This window comes from Xenopus laevis, chromosome 9_10S (assembly GCF_017654675.1).
Source record: "Xenopus laevis strain J_2021 chromosome 9_10S, Xenopus_laevis_v10.1, whole genome shotgun sequence".
Lineage (NCBI taxonomy): Eukaryota > Metazoa > Chordata > Amphibia > Anura > Pipidae > Xenopus > Xenopus laevis.
In genome coordinates, this window is record NC_054388.1 from 65862686 (window position 1) to 65880722 (window position 18037).

The window sequence follows — 18037 nt, forward strand, 5'->3', positions numbered from 1 at the left end:
TAATATAATAAAAGCTAACATAAAGGTGAGCAGCCCCTTTACAATCAGAAAATAATATTGGGAAGATAGAACTAGAGCTCATTTAAGAAACCATGTGCAAGTCGAACCCTTATTGGCACATTATCCCAGGATGCAGCAGACACTACTTAGCAGAATTATGCATTGTGGGTAAAAGTGAATTCACTATTCACAATGCTCTGTTTTTGAAAATGAAAACCAGGAACAACTCATTACAGAGTTTTTTAATTTGCAGCAGTGTACCAGTTGATGTAACATTACATTCTTCACTCTTCTCAGGTTCATATTCACTCATTTTCGGTTTTTGTTTTACCTGGTAATTATACAGGTGTTGTGAGATAATTGTTCTAGCCCCCTTATGCCCTATAGCTGCAGGTCTGCAACAGGTACAGACAGCTTTCCCGCCCCCAAATATAAGACCAGACTTTGACATTATTTCAGGGCAGATCTAGGGAGAGAGGCTTTGCAGTAACATGGGAAGGAACCCTGTGGCTATTAACATCCGCAACTGACTCTAGCTGCAGTGCACATCCAGATCTGTCACTCATTCCCCTCCATACACCTTGTGAAGGTAAAATATTTCTCTTTTTTCTTCTTGTTGCTAAAAGCATCTTTTACATAAATAATCAGTTTTCATGGTATAGGAAAAAGGGAAAGCAGATAAAAATGTGTTTCTACCTTTAGAGAATATAGTCACAAATCGAGTTAAAGTTTACTATATATATTTTAATATAGTATATATTAATTATACACTTTTAAATGTATATATTGCTATTAATTAGCAGCATTCTCAGTCACTTAAAGGGCAACGGGCAACTAAAGAATAAGTGTCACTTATGTCAGAATTATATAGATTGTATTTGCATAAGTCATTCTACACAGCAAGTCCTATTTATTTCCACATTCTTTATTCATGTGAGCAAGAAATGTCATATTGTCTCTTATTGGAGCAATCAGTTAAATCACTTCCATTTAATGCATCAAAGATGTATCAGTCCATTGCTTTAAAAGGCAAGCTTAGCCTTAGGAGGTACTAAACATGAAAATCGATAAGTAATTGAACAGTTTAGTGTCCACTTAATATAGCAAGCAACAACATTTTGAGTGTTGCTGAAACTTCTAGGGCAACTGCATGTGTAACTTAACAATCACTGGGACTGGTGAAAATAATCAATGATGATCATCTGACACACCATGGAAGGTCCAAGTGTAATAAAGAAAAACATTTGCAGCAAAAATATAATTTATTTAGAGGCAGACGCCGATGCAAACTAGTGAGTTTTGAGATTTTATGCACATTGCATCAGAAAGGACAATTCAGGTAAGGCCATAATGAGAATGAAACTAGAGAATGGCCCTGTAGTTTTTTTAATCATAGAATCAGATTCAAATTCTAGACTTTAAACCTACTTGTAACCATTGACTACTTGCCAATTTCCATCCCATTTAGTTAGCTTGTGTACATTGATTCAACCATTAAGAAGGTTTCCAGATTTATTACTACTGGAATCAGATAGGTCTGCTCACACTATGCAGTCAGATCTGTCTTCTAATTCAAAGGTTCTGCAACATTTTTGGATTCAAAAGGGTCAGACTGAAGAATGCTTTCTAATTAAACTCTGAACAGGCCCTTATGCCTTTATCTGTATCTAGTCCAATTCATAATTGACATTAGAAATGTATTTTCAGGATGGGATACACATATGGTGAGGCCTTAAGTGTATCGGTAATGAAAGAAGTATAAAAATGTCTCCACATGTCTCGTTAGACTTCTCAAGATAGCTGAATGGATGCCTGTTAGTTAGTAATGCCTCCAAGTCATAATCAAGTTATATCAGGATTTAGAAAAGCAAAAAAGAAACCGCTGCCACCTTTGGTCTTTGTTGCTGTTAAACTAATGGATTAGCTGGATTCATGACATCTGGAATGCAGATTAATGAGGCATCATCAAAATCTTCTTCTAGCAGCATAAGGGAATATATTTTATAGTGCATAAGAGGAAACACTTTGGATCAGCAAGGCTTGCTTCAAGCTAAATGTAGGTGGTGTGCAGATTTTCAGGTATCATACATTTTTTATATTAATATCTCATAGAGATTTTATTTACATATTTGCATACTGTGTAAAAAACATGCATAAGAGTAGTGAGCTCTAATGGAGATCAATGGCAACCAAAGCTTTCAAATTTGCAACAGCCAATAGCAATGGATGTGAAGTTGCTTTTGTTAAAACATGTCATGTGCCTTAGGCCATATAGCTAAATTAGGCGCTACCATCTCCAGGTAACGTAAATGTTAATAAGCCTTTCAGACATATACTCTGATTATATATATCTAAAATCCCACCTATAAAGCATTATTATGATATAACCTTACATTCATGGTTGAAGCCATTGATATCAGTTTCATAGATCTCCTGCACAATCATTATGGGAATATAGTAAGTGAGTAAAACCTGCAGTCCTGGCTACATGCTACATTCTGTAGTGTCTATGCAGTTTTTCATCTATACATGTAGGAAGCTTATGTTCAAAAAGGTGGTAGTTTAAACCCCCACGTTTTTTTAACATGTGGGAAAACTAAAATATGTATTAGACCTCAGATTTACATATTAAACAAAATTACCTTGTTTCATTTGAAACAGATGTGCCTTCTTTGACCACTAAAAAAGCATTTCATCAAATGGCCCAGAGTAGGCTGCAGAATTTTCATGATTTCTAATAGGAAAAATATATATTTATGCTATAGCAAAATATAAATGTTTTGTTACTGTATTGTTATGAATGAGCCATCTCTTTTACTTTCCTGAACTTTAAAAAACGTACTTTTGGGGTTACATTTCCCCCTGAAAAAATATTTGAGGTATGTTGGGCAGAATAGGCCATCAATTCAATTAAATGAGCTCCTAGGCTCTAAGTAGATGTATCTCTGTCCATATTGTGCTTTATATAAACACCATTCACTTTGTTTTATTGCTAAACATAAAGTGACATGGCATTTGATATAAAATGAAAACTATTTTATAACATAAAACAAGTTTAAACTTGAATCTGTGGTTTTTTATATATATTGGTTTAAGCATTTATTCCTCTTGGCTATACAACTGCTATCTTCAAATTCCTCAAAGGCTGTGTAAGCTGACAAATGTATGGAACAGCCTTAGGGATCATTTCTAAAGAAAATGTCAACTTTAAATACAGGTTTTTTTTATGTGGCAAGAGAACATAGAATAGCTACAAATTTAGATAAGCAGCAGTGGTAAGAAAGGTAGGCACGAATACACTTGGTACTGATCAGAATGAGAAATCATGTTGGACTTCCAGCACAAGCCCAAGACCAAAGATTAAGTAAATTAGTGCCATCTTAAAATGTTGTTGATTTCAGCTTCCTTTGCATAGTAAATTGGGTAATGCCAAATTAAGTTGTTGTTGTTTAAATTGCTGGCACTAGTATTTATTTAATAATTATGATTAGTTATTCTGCTTTTCTTTGAAAGACTGTTCTCCTGAATTGTCCTTCTGTTGCATTCAAACCATTTCTCTATACTCGGTCTGGCCATATTTATATCTGCTGTGATACATCTATGAGCCCTCTCCTTGCATTTTGTATTGTATGTACTCAAAGCTTTCTACGTAGCCTTATCTGCTAGTTTTAAGGCTCAAAGCTATAGCCATAACTTTGGCTTGTTCTACAGAACAAGTGAAGCCCTGTGCCTCATCCATGTCACCATACACTCCTAAATGAGTGCAGACAAATAGAAATGATCTGCTGCTCACCCAAGGTAAAGATAGGCTTCCAACAAAAACAAATAGGACATGCATAAATCCTCACTAAGGATGCTGACATTTCTTAACAGAACACAAATAAAATGAGTTTGCTATGGCTTTCAAATAAAAAATATTGTTAGTAAGTAAAGGGCAAAAGGCAAGTTAAGACAGTAAGAGAAGGAAGGACAATTGTGTGGCAGATTTTCCCAGACTTGTTAAAGTAGCAGCATCTGCAGAACATCTGTTAATCTGCAAAATGCACCTTCATCTCAAAGGCATGCTGGGTTCCAGGTCATTTTAAGAACGTGTAGATAACAACTTGATCTAGATACCTTTGCTATCAGCAGTCTCACCCACTCTGGCACTGCACATTAGTGTCTGCAATTTTTCAGGCATTTTGAAACATTAGTATCGATCCAATGTACAGTATGAAGTGCTGCCGTCTTTTCATAATAATTTAACTCAAAACAGACCAAAGTAAAGTTATATAAGCTGAATCCCTAAAAGAACTATGGGTATAAGTAGTAGTTAAAACTATGCAGTAGGCATTTCCCAACCATCTATTATATTCCATGCAGAGTAATGCAATAAAAGGCACTAAGTTTGTAAAGGTCTAGTAACCTTTATTAACCAGTCAGTTGTTTGCTGTAAATTATACCTGCTGACTCCATCAGGTAATAGCTAATAATACAATAATATATTATGATATATATAGATATAATATAATAATATATTCCTCTTAAATAAATAAACTATGATTATTAATGTAATCTTACAGTCTATTCAGTTTCTCTTGATTCTCTTTTTGATCATATATCTGTTGATATATACTCTTTTTTTCTATAGATACTTATTATATTAAATAAAATTTAATATTGCACTATTTTTTAATTGCTGTGAAGAAGGTATGAACTTCTGAGAGGAGTAGTACCAGAAAGTATGTCATGAAAAGCACATAACACTCATTCTATATGAGGACACATATGTTAAAATACAAGTATTGATCATGTGGATGATATGATATTTAATTCTGCTCTCATCACCATTGGCCACTAGTTCTGATATAGCAAAATACCAAAATACCTCAGGATATTGTTAATTCTTTTCATTTCAGAGCAGTCATGCACCTCCAAATTTGGTGGCTCCTATTTTTATGGGATGTTCAGACATACTTTGCACAGAATTACTTTGAAGAAAGAAGAGTTGGCAGATTTCGGCCTAAAGCTTTAACCGGAACCCCAGTGGAGAAAGTCACCAACCTCAGTGAACAAGGTAGCACTTTGATCTTTGCATTTGGGGCTGTGTTAATGAAAAGTGTAATGGCAGTATAATATTAACTAAAGGAATGTTTGAAAAATAACAAAATAAGACTCTCCTTATTCGTCCGGCATATAGGTTTTAGAAAGCGAGGAACAAAAATGTATTGCGTTGTGTGTATTATTTAGTTATATTTGCTCTTTGATTCCTTTTTTGGACCTGGAACCTCTGTGTTATGGTGTAGACAAAACGCAACATTAAAAGAAAATGAAATTGGTGTATAAGTTGTAAATTGAACCTGCAAGGGCTTCTGTCAAAACTGCACCACCTTAACACCTCCATCTGGCCCCCTTCTTCCATTTCTGATTATAAATGGTAGCGGCATTGATTGTCATATATGACCTATTTACTGCCTGACCCAGGCCCTCTAGTGGCAGTCATAAACCAAAGCATGCACAATTGAAGTCAAGCAGACAGGTTGATTTTCACCACCACAAAATTAGAGACAGGAAGAGAAGCGAACAGAAATGCTCGCTGATCAGGTATGCGAATGGTGCTGTAAGGCCCTATAATAATAAAATTCACCATTGTGGGTATTTCTGAGCAAACTTTCTCTAGCATTACATTCTTCGTAACGAAACAAACACACTTGCACTTATGCAGGTACATATATATATGTGTCTTTATTTGTGATGTTGGTGAAATTGCTTATTATTAAAAATGTCCAAGGAAGCCAAATAAAGACAAAAGAGATTCTCTATTGTCCCAGACATGAGCCCACCCTAAACAAATCTTCAAATGGTTAAAAAAAAATTAAATTTATTTGAGTTACATAATCACACTCTTATGAAAAAACTCCAGAGTTTTGTCTTTTTTATGACTTTTCGGCATACAGGATATGATGTCATTAACATAAGATTGAGGAGGATGTAGCTTCATCTTATTAGTTTGCCAGGTATAACCTAGCGAAGCAGACTCGGGTGAGAAGGGTAACTTAGTGGACAATTCGCACTTTGATGAATTTGTGAAGTAACTAGCTAATAGTCCTCTACACCTTTTAGTAAATTGGTGATGTCCCTGTAGATTGTCTTTTTGGCGAATTTTCGCTAGCGATGGCCACTTCACCCTTTAGTAACTCTGCCCCTATGTATTGTATGTCAAGGGATGAAAAACTAATTTCACAAAACAATTATTCACAATTCAAAAAAATACTAGCAAAGCTAAATGAGGAGGATTTTGATGAGCATTCCCTTTTCAACTTCTAAGAAATATTACCCAGTGTATTATCAATAAGATCTGCAGTGCCCTGCCCTTTTACACATGTGCCTAAAAAGCATTTAGACTAAAGGCCAACTAAAGCTTCTGGAAAGGCATCATTTCTATATAATTGATTAAAGAAAAATTCGAAAATTCTAATTTACTATTCAACTCTTAATAAATCTGCCCCTTTATATTGCCATTGATTAGAATTATATATATTTTATAGAGTACTTTTAAATATTTTAATTGGGTTCAGTCCAACAGCTGAAACTACCGTACAAAGATATTTTAATATGAAATCCATAGGGAGGAAAGTGCAAATGTACTTTGCTCAATTACTAACAATGAGCAAATTGCACTTGAGCAACACTCAATGACAATCACATTTTTGATTTTCATTGCTCTTCCTGTAGCTGTGGCATTAAAGCCTAATTTGTCCAGCGTTTTTGCTTCTCTCAGCCTTCAAAAATATGCAGGCTGACAAAAGCCAGAGCCTACAGCCTATGTGCCCATGGTTTTACTCTTAGCCAGAACTGGTCATGGTGTGGCTGGTCAGCTAGCGTGACACAATATTTATTGTATATAATAAGTGTATCATGCAGTATATATTCCTATTACCTGAGGACTTAATTGGTAATAGCTACCTGCACAAGGTCTTTCTATGTGATAACAGCACAAGTCAACAATAAGAACATATTGGTCTATCTACATTGAGTTTTAAGATGCTCCACAAAAATACCTTAAACTATATGACTCTAATTTTACAGAGGCTTTAGTTTACCTTTAATGCCCCCTGTTTGGAAGCTGCACAGAACAAGAAAATATGCAACTATCAGAGGCAGGCAGCAGGCCTGTACGGCTGATCCCCCCCTGAGGCTCTGTACACCCGTCTGCATCTAACATGGTATTATAAATGACTGATGTGCCTTAAGTGTACATCAGTATAAAGATGATGAGAAGGTATTTCAATCTAACCAATTATTACCTTGCCTAAGGTGTCTGGAGAAGTTTAGAAGAAGTATAGCTTTTTTTTTTATTATACAAATTCCTAAATCTCAAACACTTTTAAAAATAGAAACAAACCAATTTAAAACTCTTAGGCAGCTAATGCTAATATATAATAATGTGACCATTACACATATTAAAACCTTAGTAATGCCAAAGAAATAACATGGGACAATTGTTTGCTTCAAAACTTAGGTCTATGGGCACAATTGCTATATGGTAAGGCAATTGTGAGTTCACCTGTACATACAAAAACATATGCGGGTAATTAATTGCAGGACAGCATGATGGTTTTCTGTGCAGAGCAGCCCAGAGCCTGTGCTGTGAATCAGTAGAAAATAAGATGGGAAATTACTAGATGCATCTTTGGAAGCACAGACCATCACTGCTAAAGGGCTATAGAAGCTTTAGTTGAAGAACAAGCCAAAAATTGAAAATGCTATATTTCTAGCCTAATTATTTATTGAGCTATAAATCGCCTTCAAAATGTGGAAAATCTGAAGAAAGCAGGTTAGACATGGCTGATTTAAGTATTCTCCTCCAAAATTTTTGCTCAATGTGTATTCCCTTACTATACAATTGTGCAGATGAAAAAATAGAAAGGCGCATAGAATTCTTCAGATTTTTATTTTCCATGCCTGCAACCAGTAGACAAGATGCATTCTTTTCAACATCTAACTGGCCTGAAGCAGAAGCCTAGCCACATAAAAGTATTCCTTTCATAAAATCACATATCCTAGAGATAAAATAGTTGACATAACCTTCATACCTAAAAGTAGAAAACCACTCAGTTCCCACACACTGTTACCAGAGGTACATAGGACAAAATAATATGCAGTGCACCAATCACCTATTAAGTAAAGGAAAAGTGCTCCATGTTGCCCTCCAGCGAGCATGTCCTTTTATAACTCTGACATGGGGTGGAGTATCAATTGAAATGTCAGGGTTATAGAAAGCCTGAAGGGCAAACATTTGTTTTGACCTTCCTCTACTATTTCCAAGTCCTGTTAAAGATCTTTCTAATATAGTCAAAGGAATTTGAGAAGGTAATGGAATTAGGACCATGTCTTCAGGCCATAACCTACATCATTTACCATTTACTGTAATGGAAAGTCGTCTGCAACAAATATGTCTTTGTTTTGCTGCTGTGGCTTTTCCTAAAACAAGTTTTCTGTAATTAGTTTTTGGTTGGTTAATATTCAGCAAATGACAACAAAGGATATTTTATTCTACTTTTAAGGAATATGAGCGAATACTGGTTAATAATTTCGATTGTAAATACATGACAAGTCTAATTCAATTTAGTGAAGCTTAATTGTAGTCTAATTCAATTTAGTGAAGCTTGTAGAATTACAAAAGGCACATTGAATGAAGAAATATTAACCTTCTTATAGATTACACCTAGGGGCAGATTTCTCAAGAGTCGAATTTCGAAGTAATGGAAGTTTTTTTGAACTCCCATAACTTCAAAGTTCAAATAAAAAAAGTCCAACCAAAATTCATTAAAAAAAATCAACGTTTTTTTTTGCGGGTGAATAAGCTGTATTTGATTGTTCGAATCGAAGTATGATCGAATTCAATCGAATTCGATTCAAAGTATTTTTAAAGAAGAAAGACTTTTTAGTGGCGAATGGTCGAAGTCGACGTTTTAAAGAGACAGTACATGATAAATTTTGATATCCAAATTTTAAATTTTTTTTCAAATTCAAATCAAATTTGGACTATTCCCTAGTCGAAGTACACAAAAATAGCTCGAATTAAATTTTTTTTACTTTAAATTTTCAATTGGACCCTTGATAAATCTGCCCCCTAATATTGGAACTGGAGGTGCAATAAATTCAGTATATAAAATATGCCGTTTTTAGCCATATCAATTTTTAGGGTTTAGTTCTCCTTTAAGCACAAATAAGAAAATCATCAAACTCATATGCTGGACCAAACATGGCAGATCCCCTTGTTAGGCTACAGACCAACACTCTATTCTGCGCATCTATTAAGATGCTTTAGTAGAGGACTGTAGCAACATGGCAATGAAGTTCTTGTCTAACCTGCCCAATATTTATCTGCCTGATTTTCAGCTAGATATTGGTCGAGCAAGCTGTTAGGGGGGCCATTTTAATGGGATAAACTGCAGTCATGGTGGCTGTCTGCAGTTTTTATTGACCTGTGTATAGCCAGCTTTAGACACTGAATGGATCTAACTGATGGCAATAGGCAACTACGCTGGTGTCATTTAACACTTATTTTAATAAATGGGCCCCACAGTTGGGTTACAGCGATACAGAATAGACTTGCTATACTTTTTGTAGAAACCTCAGCAATTCAATTACTTCACTATGTCAAGTTGAATATTACAGCAATATCAGTCAATATAATGATCATATAGAAAGCTTGCATACAGTAGTGAATTAATTAAATATCATTATTGTCATCTTTCTTTAGATATTTTTTATAATCAAGTAATATATAAGTTGATAATGATGAACTTGTAACGAAAAAAAAATGTTCCTTATATTTCAGATGAAGACTGCATTCTGGAAATGGCCTTCTTACTGGACAGCTCAGAAAGCGCAAAAGACTACAACCACAATAGGGAAAAAAAGTTTGTGTTGCAAATGGTTGACAAGTTGAAAGAAGTGAAGCTGAATTCTGGCCGTTCTTTCAGCTGGCGAATGGCATTGCTACAATACAGCAGTACTGTGTTAATAGAACAAACATTCAGAGACTGGAAAGGTCCAGAGAACTTCAAGTCTCGTATAGCACCAATTGCATACATTGGCCATGGCACATACACATCCTATGCCATAACAAACCTTACCCAACTCTATATGAATGAAGGTACACATAAAAGTGTCAAGGTAGCCTTACTTGTAACAGATGGAGTCGATCACCCAAGAAACCCTGATATTTTTGCAGCCACATCAAATGCAAAACATCATGATATCAAGCTTTTTACTGTGGGAATGACCTCTGTAGCCAAAGAAACATCCAATAATGCAAAACTCAGATTGCTGGCCAGTGTCCCAGCTACAAGATTTGTGTTCCATATGCAGGACCCTGACGTGGTGGATAAAATCCTGAAGGAAGTGGTATGTATTATGTGAAGCATGTAATACAGAATGATACATTAGCAGCATTAATGTATTAACCATGGAAAATCAAAGGAAACCCCAAAACCCTTATCTAAAGGTTAATAGGACTTAAGTAATTTATACCTATATATTAGTTGTGATAAAGTATTACATTACATTTTACCATATTTAACACAAGGTGCATAGGTAGCCATAAGCAAATCCAGCAAAGTCCAGAGAGCCCAATACCTCTTTTATTGTTGAACATTTTGTGATTTCCAACATTTTAGTTTTAAATGTTCCATAAGATTGTTGTTGGTTTTCCTTTCTATCTAGCAGAATATAGAAATTGTATTTGCATGCAAAATCATTCCAGTGTTAAAACGATTCAAAACTTTATTAGTAGAGATGTCGCGAACTGTTCGCCGGCGAACTTGTTCGCGCGAACATCGGGTGTTCGCGCTCGCCGGAAGTTCGCGAACGTCGCGCGACGTTCGCCATTTTGGGTTCGCCATTGTTGGCGCTTTTTTTTGCCCTCTCACCCCAGACCAGCAGGTACATGGCAGCCAATCAGGAAGCTCTCCCCTGGACCACTCCCCTTCCCTATAAAAACCGAAGCCCTGCAGCGTTTTTTCACTCTGCCTGTGTGTGCTGAAGAGATAGTGTAGGGAGAGAGCTGCTGCCTGTTAGTGATTTCAGGGACAGTTGAAAGTTTGCTGGCTAGTAATCGTTTTGATACTGCTCTGTTATTGGAGGGACAGAAGTCTGCAGGGGTTTGAGGGACATTTAAGCTTAGGTAGCTTTGCTGGCTAGTAATCTACCTTCTACTGCAGTGCTCTGTATGTAGCTGCAGTGGGCAGCTGTCCTGCTTCTGATCTCATCTGCTGACTGCTGCAATAACAGTAGTCCTTGTAAGGACTGCTTTTATTTATTTTTTTGTTGTTTTACTACTACTACTACTACTACTACTATAAGAGCCCAGTGCTATTAGTCTAGCAGTGTTGGGGAGTGGGACTGGTGTGCTAATCTGCTGCTCCTAGTAGTTCAGCAGCACCAACTTTAATTTTTTTTTTTAATATTCATTTTTTTTTTATTTTACTACCGCTGTAGTAGTGTATAAGTTGACCTTTTAGGCATTATTTGCCCTGTAGGCATTATTTGCACACTGTTTTCTTCAACCCGCCATTGAGCTGTGTGACCTTGTTCACATTCTGTCTAAATATCCATAATATTACCGTCTCCAGAAAAAACACCGGAGTCACTTTTTTCAAGCAGCCATAATATATTTTACGTAATCCGTATCCACCGCTGTAGTAGTGTATACGTTGGCCTTGTAGGCATTATTTGCACACTGTTTTCTTCAACCCGCCATCGAGCTGTGTGACCTTGTTCCCATTCTGTCTAAATATCCATAATATTACCGTCTCCAGAAAAAACACCGGAGTCACTTTTTTCAAGCAGCATTCATATATTTTACGTAATCCGTATCCACCGCTGTAGTAGTGTATACGTTGGCCTTGTAGGCATTATTTGCACACTGTTTTCTTCAACCCGCCATCGAGCTGTGTGACCTTGTTCACATTCTGTCTAAATATCCATAATATTACCGTCTCCAGAAAAAACACCGGAGTCACTTTTTTCAAGCAGCATTCATATATTTTACGTAATCCGTATCCACCGCTGTAGTAGTCTATACGTTGGCCTTGTAGGCATTATTTGCACAGTGTTTTCTTCAACCCGCCATCGAGCTGTGTGACCTTGTTCACATTTTGTCTAAATATTGATAATATTATCGTCTCTAGAAAAACCACTTGAGTTACTTTTTTTCAAGCAGCATTCATATATTTTACGTAATCCGTATTCACCGCTGTAGTAGTGTATACGTTGACCTTGTAGGCATTATTTGCACACTGTTTTCTTCAACCCGCCATCGAGCTGTGTGACCTTGTTCACATTTTGTCTAAATATTGATAATATTATCGTCTCTAGAAAAACCACTTGAGTTACTTTTTTTCAAGCAGCATTCATATATTTTACGTAATCCGTATCCACCGCTGTAGTAGTGTATACGTTGGCCTTGTAGGCATTATTTGCACACTGTTTTCTTCAACCCGCCATCGAGCTGTGTGACCTTGTTCCCATTCTGTCTAAATATCCATAATATTACCGTCTCCAGAAAAAACACCGGAGTCACTTTTTTCAAGCAGCATTCATATATTTTACGTAATCCGTATCCACCGCTGTAGTAGTGTATACGTTGGCCTTGTAGGCATTATTTGCACACTGTTTTCTTCAACCCGCCATCGAGCTGTGTGACCTTGTTCACATTCTGTCTAAATATCCATAATATTACCGTCTCCAGAAAAAACACCGGAGTCACTTTTTTCAAGCAGCATTCATATATTTTACGTAATCCGTATCCACCGCTGTAGTAGTGTATACGTTGGCCTTGTAGGCATTATTTGCACAGTGTTTTCTTCAACCCGCCATCGAGCTGTGTGACCTTGTTCACATTTTGTCTAAATATTGATAATATTATCGTCTCTAGAAAAACCACTTGAGTTACTTTTTTTCAAGCAGCATTCATATATTTTACGTAATCCGTATCCACCGCTGTAGTAGTGTATACGTTGACCTTGTAGGCATTATTTGCACACTGTTTTCTTCAACCCGCCATCGAGCTGTGTGACCTTGTTCACATTTTGTCTAAATATTGATAATATTATCGTCTCTAGAAAAACCACTTGAGTTACTTTTTTTCAAGCAGCATTCATATATTTTACGTAATCCGTATCCACCGCTGTAGTAGTGTATACGTTGGCCTTGTAGGCATTATTTGCACAGTGTTTTCTTCAACCCGCCATCGAGCTGTGTGACCTTGTTCACATTTTGTCTAAATATTGATAATATTATCGTCTCTAGAAAAACCACTTGAGTTACTTTTTTTCAAGCAGCATTCATATATTTTACGTAATCCGTATCCACCGCTGTAGTAGTGTATACGTTGGCCTTGTAGGCATTATTTGCACACTGTTTTCTTCAACCCGCCATCGAGCTGTGTGACCTTGTTCACATTCTGTCTAAATATCCATAATATTACCGTCTCCAGAAAAAACACCGGAGTCACTTTTTTCAAGCAGCATTCATATATTTTACGTAATCCGTATCCACCGCTGTAGTAGTGTATACGTTGGCCTTGTAGGCATTATTTGCACAGTGTTTTCTTCAACCCGCCATCGAGCTGTGTGACCTTGTTCACATTTTGTCTAAATATTGATAATATTATCGTCTCTAGAAAAACCACTTGAGTTACTTTTTTTCAAGCAGCATTCATATATTTTACGTAATCCGTATCCACCGCTGTAGTAGTGTATACGTTGGCCTTGTAGGCATTATTTGCACACTGTTTTCTTCAACCCGCCATCGAGCTGTGTGACCTTGTTCACATTTTGTCTAAATATTGATAATATTATCGTCTCTAGAAAAACCACTTGAGTTACTTTTTTTCAAGCAGCATTCATATATTTTACGTAATCCGTATCCACCGCTGTAGTAGTGTATACGTTGACTTTGTAGGCATTATTTGCACAGTGTTTTCTTCAACCCGCCATCTAGCTGTGTGTATTATCGTTTCCAGAAAAACCAACTGAGTTTTTGTTGTTGTTGTTGTTTTTTTAAAAATAATGCCAGGCAAAGGCAGGCCGCCACGCAGAGGCCGTGCTAGGGGCCGTGCTGCTATGCAATCCTGTGGCCCTAGCAAATTGCCCAGTTTTAAAAAGCCAATGACCCTGAACTCCCAAAATGCTGAAGAGGTAGTTGACTGGCTTACACAGCACACCCCATCCTCTACCGTTTCTAACTTTACCACAACATCCTCCTCATCCTCCACTGCTATGGCCACCCCACGTAACACTTCCTCCACCACCGGTGCCCCTTCTTCACTGGGGTCAGAGGAGTTATTTTCCAATGAGTTTCTTGAACTGAGTAATGCGCAACCATTATTGCCAGAAGAAGATGAAGGAGATGAGGACCTTACACCAGATTTAATTCTGGCAGAGAACACGATAGAGATGGACATAATGAGTGATGAGGAGGAGGTCCCCGCTGCTGCTTCCTTCTGTGATGTGTCAGAAGAAATTGATGCATCTGAGGAGAATGATGATGAGGAGATTGATGTTTTGTGGGTGCCTAGTAGAAGAGAGCAAGAGGAGGGTAGTTCAGATGGAGAGACGGAGAGTCAGAGAGGCAGTAGGAGAATAAGACTTAGAAGAAGCAGGGAGGACAGCCCGCAGGGATCAGCAGGGCAACAACATGTATCGGCACCTGTGTTCAGCCGGCCAACGCACCCGCCATTGCCGCCAATACCGCCAACTCCGCCAACTTCTACTGTTACCGCCAGATCGCACACTTCCAAAAAGTCAGCAGTGTGGGATTTTTTTAATGTGTGTGCCTCTGACAAAAGCATTGTAATTTGCAATGAGTGCAGTCAGAAACTGAGCCTTGGTAAGCCCAACAGCCACATAGGTACAACTTCTATGCGAAGGCACATGAGCGGCAAGCACAAAGCACTTTGGGAGCAACACCTCAAAGGCAACAGGCAAACTAAAAGCCACACTCCTTCTGGTCCAGCATCTTACTGCTCTACCTCTGCTCTCCTTGACCCGTCTGAACCACCCTCCACTCCGCCTTCCACCTTGACCACCTGTTCCCATTCCCAGTCATCTGCCACCAGCCAAGTTTCTGTGAAGGCCATGTTTGAGCGTAAGAAGCCAATGTCTGACTGTCACCCCCTTGCCCGGCGTCTGACAGCTGGCTTGTCTGCACTCTTAGCCCGCCAGCTTTTACCATACCAGCTGGTGGACTCTGAGGCCTTCCGCAAATTTGTAGCAATTGGGACACCGCAGTGGAAGGTACCCAGCCGCAATTTTTTTTCTAAAAAGGGAATACCACACCTGTACCAACATGTGCAGAGCCAAGTTACCGCATCTCTGTCACTTAGTGTTGGGCCAAAGGTCCATATGACTACTGACGCATGGTCCTCCAAGCATGGTCAGGGCAGGTATGTCACCTACACTGCCCACTGGGTGAACTTGGTAATGGCTGGGAAGCAGGGAATGGGTAGCTCAACAACAACAGTGGAGTTGGTGTCACCGCCACGGATTGCACGCGGTTCTGCCACCACCTCTACTCCTCCATCGCTCTCTACCTCGTCTTCTTCTTCTTCTTACTCTGCTGCTGGGTCCTCCTTCTCCTCCTCCACACCTGTGCACCCCCAGCTCCCCCTAGGCTATTCGACGTGCCAGGTACGCCGTTGTCACGCTGTCTTGGGGATGACGTGCCTGGAAAGCAAAAACCATACCGGATCTGTACTCCTGTCATCTCTGCAGTCACAGGCCGATCGGTGGCTGACCCCACACCAACTGCAGATCGGAAAAGTGGTGTGTGACAATGGAAGCAATCTGTTGGCAGCGTTGAGACTAGGCAATTTAACACATGTGCCCTGCATGGCACATGTGTTAAATTTAATAGTCCAACGTTTTGTCTCCAAGTACCCAGGATTCCAGGACGTTCTCACCCAGTCCAGAAAGGTGTCGGCCCATTTCAGACGTTCCTACACAGCCATGGCACGCCTTGCTGACATTCAGCAGCGCTACAACATGCCAGTCAGGCGTTTGATTTCTGACAGCCAGACTCGCTGGAATTCAACGCTCCTTATGTTGGAACGTCTGCTGCAACAACAAAGGGCCGTCAACGAGTACCTTTTTGAACTGGGTGGTAGGACTGGATCTGCACAGCTGGGGATTTTTTTCCCCCGTTACTGGGTGCTTATGCGCGATGCCTGCAGGCTCATGCGACCTTTTGAAGAGGTGACAAATATGGTCAGTCGCACCGAAGGCACCATCAGCGACCTAATACCCTTCGCTTTCTTCCTGGAGCGTGCCGTGCGACGAGTGACAGATGAGGCTGTAGACCAGCGTGACGAGGAGCTGGAAGCGCACGATTTCTGGTCGGAATCACCAGAACGAACCCAGGCACCTGCTGCAACGCAGGGAGAGGTGCCAGAAGTGGAGTCAGAGGAGGAAGGTGGCTTTGTGGAGGAGGAGGAGGAGGAGGACCAACAGGAGCAGGCTTCCCAGGGGGCTAGTGGTGACCTTTTGGGGACCCCTGGTCTTGTACGTGGCTGGGGGGAGGAGACCGTGGATGATGCAGTCCTTGATAATGAGGAAGCGGAGATGGATAGCTCTGCATCCAACCTTGTGAGAATGGGGTCTTTCATGCTGTCATGCCTGTTGAAGGACCCCCGTATCAAGAGGCTTAAGGAGAAGGACCTGTACTGGGTCGCAACGCTACTAGACCCTCGGTACAAGCATAAAGTGTCAGAAATGTTACCAACATACCACAAGTCCGAAAAGATGCGGCATTTACAAACCAGCCTGCAAAACATGTTGTACAATGCTTTTAAGGGTGATGTCACTTCAGGAACTCATCAACATTCCAGGGGCAGAGGTGCCAGTAATCCTGCCACGAGCACACCTGCAAGGACAAAGCCCTTTGGCCAGTCTGTAACGTCAGACATGCAAATGTTTTTCTGTCCAAGGCAGCGCCACAACCCTTCTGGATCCACCCTCAAAGAACGCCTCGACCGGCAGGTAGCGGACTACCTGGCATTAACTGCAGATATCGACACTCTGAGGAGCGATGAACCCCTGGACTACTGGGTGCGCAGGCTTGATCTGTGGCCAGAGCTGTCACAATTTGCCATGAACCTCTTGTCTTGCCCAGCCTCAAGTGTGCTCTCAGAAAGGACCTTCAGTGCAGCAGGAGGGATTGTAACTGAGAAGAGAACTCGCCTAGGTCACAAAAGTGTCGATTACCTGACCTTTATTAAAATGAATGAGGGGTGGATCTCGGAGGGTTACTGCACGCCGGAAGACTTGTTCTGACTTCTATGCAGCTGTCCTTCTCTTCAAGCCTCATGACTCCACACACAGCTGTCCTTTAGCGTCCTCCTCCTCCCTCCGCCACCGTTACAAACTAGGGTGCAAACCCTACTGGTTTAATTTTTTCTGGCCTCTGTGCTTCAGTGGCTGCAACCAAAAAAACTGGGCAAACAATGTCTACAAGGTCAACGTATGGCAAAAAATGACTATTTTCAGCATTTATATGGCATATTTTTTCTGGCAACTGTGCTTCAGTGGCTGCATCCAAAAAAATGCATATTTTCTGCATTTATATGGCATAATTTTTCTGGCCTCTGTGCTTCAGTGGCTGCAACCAAAAAAATGCATATTTTCTGCATTTATATGGCATAATTTTTCTGGCCTCTGTGCTTCAGTGGCTGCAACCAAAAAAATTTATATTTTCAGCATTTATATGGCATAATTTTTCTGGCAACTGTGCTTCAGTGGCTGCGACCAAAAAAATGACTATTTTCAGCATTTATATGGCATATTTTTTCTGGCCTCTGTGCTTCAGTGGCTGCGGCCAAAAAAACTGGGCAAACAATGTCTACAAGGTCAACGTATGGCGAAAAATGACTATTTTCAGCATTTATATGGCATATTTTTTCTGGCAACTGTGCTTCAGTGGCTGCGTCCAAAAAAACTGGGCAAACAATGCCTACAAGGTCAACGTATGGCAGTTGTTTAAAGAGAACAGT

At 39.4% G+C, this 18037-nt stretch overlaps 1 protein-coding gene across 2 annotated transcripts in view; it reads left to right on the top strand.

Annotated features, from left to right (window-relative positions):
• Nucleotides 1–430: 430 nt before the first annotated feature.
• The window catches only part of LOC108702985 (collagen alpha-1(XXVIII) chain), a 54037-nt gene continuing 36430 nt past the window's right edge, over nucleotides 431–18037 (top strand). The window contains exons 1-3 of one of the 2 annotated variants that reach the window (XM_018238847.2): nucleotides 431–589; nucleotides 4899–5056; nucleotides 9827–10395. In XM_018238847.2, the coding sequence (XP_018094336.1) occupies nucleotides 4906–5056; nucleotides 9827–10395 (720 nt within the window). In that variant the 5' untranslated portion in view covers nucleotides 431–589; nucleotides 4899–4905. The remainder of the gene's footprint in view (nucleotides 590–4898; nucleotides 5057–9826; nucleotides 10396–18037) is intronic. The other variant, XM_018238848.2, reaches the window with a different exon arrangement.